Here is a 4,241-nt window from a genome sequence, read left to right on the forward strand (position 1 = left end):
TCTTGAAGGCACAGAAGAATGAGAGGCTTCATCACAGGGCTGACCTTCCATGTCAGGAGAAAGGAGTGGTTTGTAAGCCCTGTCATGGAGGCACTAGACATCCATGGAGGCATTAGGCAGCATTTCAATAACCCCAGGGTCAGTCCTGACCTGCCTGTGTGCAGGGCATGGGTGGACTGCAGGACCTGGGCTCACTGATGTGAGTCTTAATGAGGAACATGGTCTTCTTAAGTGAGCTTTGAAAGGCCAGAGGCTTCCTAAACCTGACTTTTTAGTTAGGGAGTCAGTGTGTGTGTGTGTGCGCGTGTGTGTGTGCATGTGTGCGCGCGCGCGCGTGTGTGTGTGTGTGTGTGTGTGTGTGTGTGTGTGTGTTGATTCCACAAAACAAATACTTCCTCCAAGGAATGTCCCACAATGTAAGAGGAACAAAGATGGATTCTGACTGCCTATAGAAGTACTGTGGATGGCTGAGATATCTGAAGACCTGTTGGAGGTTGTTTGCCACGGTGTTCCCAAATGCCTGAAGGTTAAAGGATGAAGAGAGTCAACCTGAACCAGTGCAGCTCCTGTCACTCATTCTGCTATCAGGAGCTTTCCTCTGCTCTCTGGCCTGGCCTTGCCTGGAGCAGCTTTGGAAATCTGTTATAGGCACCTGGTCTTTCACCTGAAGGCTTCACGGTGTCTATAGCTTTGAGGGCACTTACCTTCTGGGCTATATCTACTTGTTGGGCCCTCTAGAGATGCCACTCCCAATCCCTATTGACCCCAGGAGCCTACAGTGTACCAAGGAGAAGGTGGATGTAAGGCACTTGGGGGAGCAGGGGGAAGGTAGACAAGAGAGGATGGAATAGCATCCAGGAGCTCTGTAGAATCCTAACTCTACCCGGTCTCTTTCTCCCTAGCTTCTCCAGATGCAAGGCAGTTGCTGACTACCTTGTCCATCTTGCCCATTGCAAACACTTCCTTCCCTTTCATATTCAGAAGGGGTGAGCATGGTCTCCAGAAACCTATCTTTCTGTACATTTGTTAGATCCATGTGTTCCTGTGGCCACCCTAAGAACTCAGCATGGAATACTGCCAGTTGACTTGGCCATGTTTCTCCCTCTTTCACTTTTGGAAATAAGATGAGATCAGAGACTGGGTCTGGTTGTTTCCAACCTAGGCCCAGAGAAGGAACCTCAATAAATACTTGCTTATTTGGTAGGGAGGAACAGGGATGAGGAAAGCTGGGATTTTTTTTTTTTTGAGTGAACCTATCTCTAAAAACCCATGAAGCATGATTCAAACATGGCATTCAATCTCAGGTTATGTCTTGACTGAGAGGAGCTGCAGATGACTTTACAGGTCCCACCTGTGACCTTCCATCATTCAGTTCTGGAGATGTGTAGAGGCAGAGATGTGGTGGGGAAGGAAGTTAGAACAATGAGCTTTAGTTCTTGACTAATTGCTAAGATGAAGGCATTCTGCGAGAAGGGCATTGGAGGATCAAGGGGAAACTGTGATACCTCTTAGCCTGCATATTGCCTCTTGTGCCAATACCATATATTTAGGAGCTAACTTCCATTACTGTATAAGTTCCAGACTATTCCCAGAGGAATGGTCTGCTCTAGACAGTGTTCCCCCGCTTCCCAAACCCCAACACTGTCCAGATTTTGGAATGTGCGATACATGAGAAATGTCCTTCCTCTTGTAATGTTAGTCAATGTCCCATCCAAGGAGGGAGCCAAGGCTATCAAACCCAGTCGACTGAAGGCAGCCTTATCTGCTTGGTCACTTTTGGTTCCAGAAGGGTGCAGATGCAAATCCAAGATCAGGTATACAACTATAACATAAAGTTCTCCTTGGGAACATAGTCAACCCCCAAAGAATTTCCCAGCATGCACGTATTGCCCTGGGCAGAGGGGGTCGGATGGCTGATGGCTGAATGCAGGTGCCAGGGATGAGAATAATGAGAGTATCCAAGGGTGCAGCATCCACAGTGATGGGAACCAAGTGAGACTCAGCCAGCAATGCTGCTAGGTTGTATGAGGGTGAAGCCCTGAGCTCTATCCCGCCCCCAGGGCCAAGACAAGGGTTTGCCTGGATCAGCTTCATGGTTCCTGCAAAGAAGGGAGGAGGCTGCTTATTGGTCAGCAGATCTTCTGGATAACTGGTCATCAGCGGTTCAGGAGGAAGAACTTGAGGCTTTGGAAGAAGTTGGACTTCTGCCTTTGCTTCTGCTTCTTTTTGATGATGGGGACCCACACCAGCCCACACACCAGCATCATGAGTCCCAAGGACAGGAAGGCAGGCCCTATCATCCTGAGGACTTGCACAACCTTTTGATCCTCTGCCAAGATGTAGGCCACGCAGGTGATGGCCACGCCGAAGAGCAGGATGGCCGCGCCCACTGACATGATGATGATGGGCTTGTGGTAGATCTCCCAGTTGCTTCTAGGGGTGGTGGTCCAGACAGACTCACTTCTGGAACTGATGCACAGGGAACTGGCCGTCTGGCTGGGCAGCAGGTCCTTGGACTCTGGAGACCTCTCGTCTACCTCCAGGCCCTTGGGGAGCACCTCCATTGTCATGACTGTTCAAGAATGGGCACCTAATATTGGTGACAATTAGAAAGGGTGGTGAAGTCAAAGGAATCCTTTCACATCCTTCCTGCACTCAATGTCCTTCTCCAGCCTGGCTTTTAGTAGAGGGAAATACGGTGCATGCATGTCTAAATTAATGGTAAAACCAGGTAAGATCTGCATAAATAAAACATTACCCCAGGGAGGCAACCCAGTCAGGGGAGTGACTGAAGCCACTTCAGTGGGTAAAGTGCTTGCCCTGTAAGTGTGGAGGCTTGCATTTGGATCCCCAGCACCTATTTGAAAAGTAGACATGGTAGTAGCATATTGGGGTAGAAGTTGGAGTAGACACAAGAGAGTCCTGGAAGCTTCCTGGCCAGCCAGCCTAGTCAAATTAGCAAACTCCAGGTTCAACAAGAGAGCCTCTCTCAAAAATTAAGATGGAAAGCAATTGAGTTTGACACCTATTGTTATCTTCTGGCCTCTCACATACAATCACATACATAAATGAGTGCCCATCCATACTTACAAACACACACACACATAGTTCACACCAACTACAAACAAGTGATACAAGATAACAATTTTTCTTCTTGTTTTGTTTTCTAAGACAGAGACTCATTATGCAATCTGGAGGCAAATTCTGAAGTTGTCTCTACTTTCTGAGTGTTGGGGTTGTAGACAAGTGCCACTACTCTGGGTTAATGTCATGTCACTCTAATGTCACCTTTAATATTTAAAGCAGTGAACAGTGCTGCATTTAAGAACGAACAAAAACCATGGTGAATTGAGTGGTGTGCCATTTTCCAGCTGTGTGATCGCAAGTGAGTTATCAACCTCTCTGTTTTCTTATCTTTGAAATGAGAGTAATATTGGCTTCCTCACAGGGGTCTCAAAGGGGTTAAAGGAGTGCAGGTGTAGATGGCACTGGATCGATGCCCAGTATATTCCAGGTGCTTTGTAAGTGTTGCCATTTGTCTGTTAGGATGGCAGCACTTGTGTGCCAATACCTGCTTAACTCTTCTCTCATCGGACAAAAGTAACATCATAATCCCCACGCACTGACTTAGTCCCATTTTATTGACTAGAAGGTAGAGGCTTGGAGAGGTAAGGCAAATTGTTCCTAAGTTTTCACCTGTGGGGTGATGCAACTTCAAGCACCTGGGATTTCACGAGCTTTGTCTACTTGGGAGTCTCAGCTTCGTATGGTGTCACATGATCTTCTACCATGTAATGCTCCCCTGACCCTACCCCACCCCACCCCTCATGTTGACATTGCTGAGGCAGAGCTGATCCTTCCTGTTTTGCTTTGCCACTTGAGTTTTGATTTGCCTCTCTGTGTCCCCAGGGTTCCTGGTGAGGTCTGGAGGGTGGCATGTGGAGCCTTGGGGAGGTGCCTAAATTAGTAGAGGTCGTCTGGGTGGGGTGTCTGTGATTGGGTCCTTGTGTGTTTCTCAGAAAAGGAGGACAGGCCATACCCATCTGAGTACTTCCTGTCACCAGGGTAATTCCCTGTGCCAATCTCAGATGTCGCTAACAAGGGTCACTAATAGATTCAGACCCTTGTACCTTCTCAACTGAGCAAAATAAACACATTCTCTCTATAAAATAGCCGGTTGCAACTATTGGATCATAGTAACAGAAAGTGTACTTGTATACAGTCTAAGGACCTGCAAGCCA

General features: G+C 47.7%; 1 protein-coding gene across 1 annotated transcript; it reads right to left on the reverse strand.

Annotated features, from left to right (window-relative positions):
- Nucleotides 1-2,156: 2,156 nt before the first annotated feature.
- Nucleotides 2,157-2,570, reverse strand: Pirt (phosphoinositide interacting regulator of transient receptor potential channels). Its single transcript, XM_052194637.1, has one exon. The coding sequence runs from the start codon at nucleotides 2,568-2,570 to the stop codon at nucleotides 2,157-2,159; it is 414 nt and encodes a 137-aa protein (XP_052050597.1).
- Nucleotides 2,571-4,241: the final 1,671 nt, after the last annotated feature.

The sequence above is a fragment of the Apodemus sylvaticus genome, chromosome 10 (genome assembly GCF_947179515.1).
Source record: "Apodemus sylvaticus chromosome 10, mApoSyl1.1, whole genome shotgun sequence".
In the NCBI taxonomy this organism is placed as follows: domain Eukaryota; kingdom Metazoa; phylum Chordata; class Mammalia; order Rodentia; family Muridae; genus Apodemus; species Apodemus sylvaticus.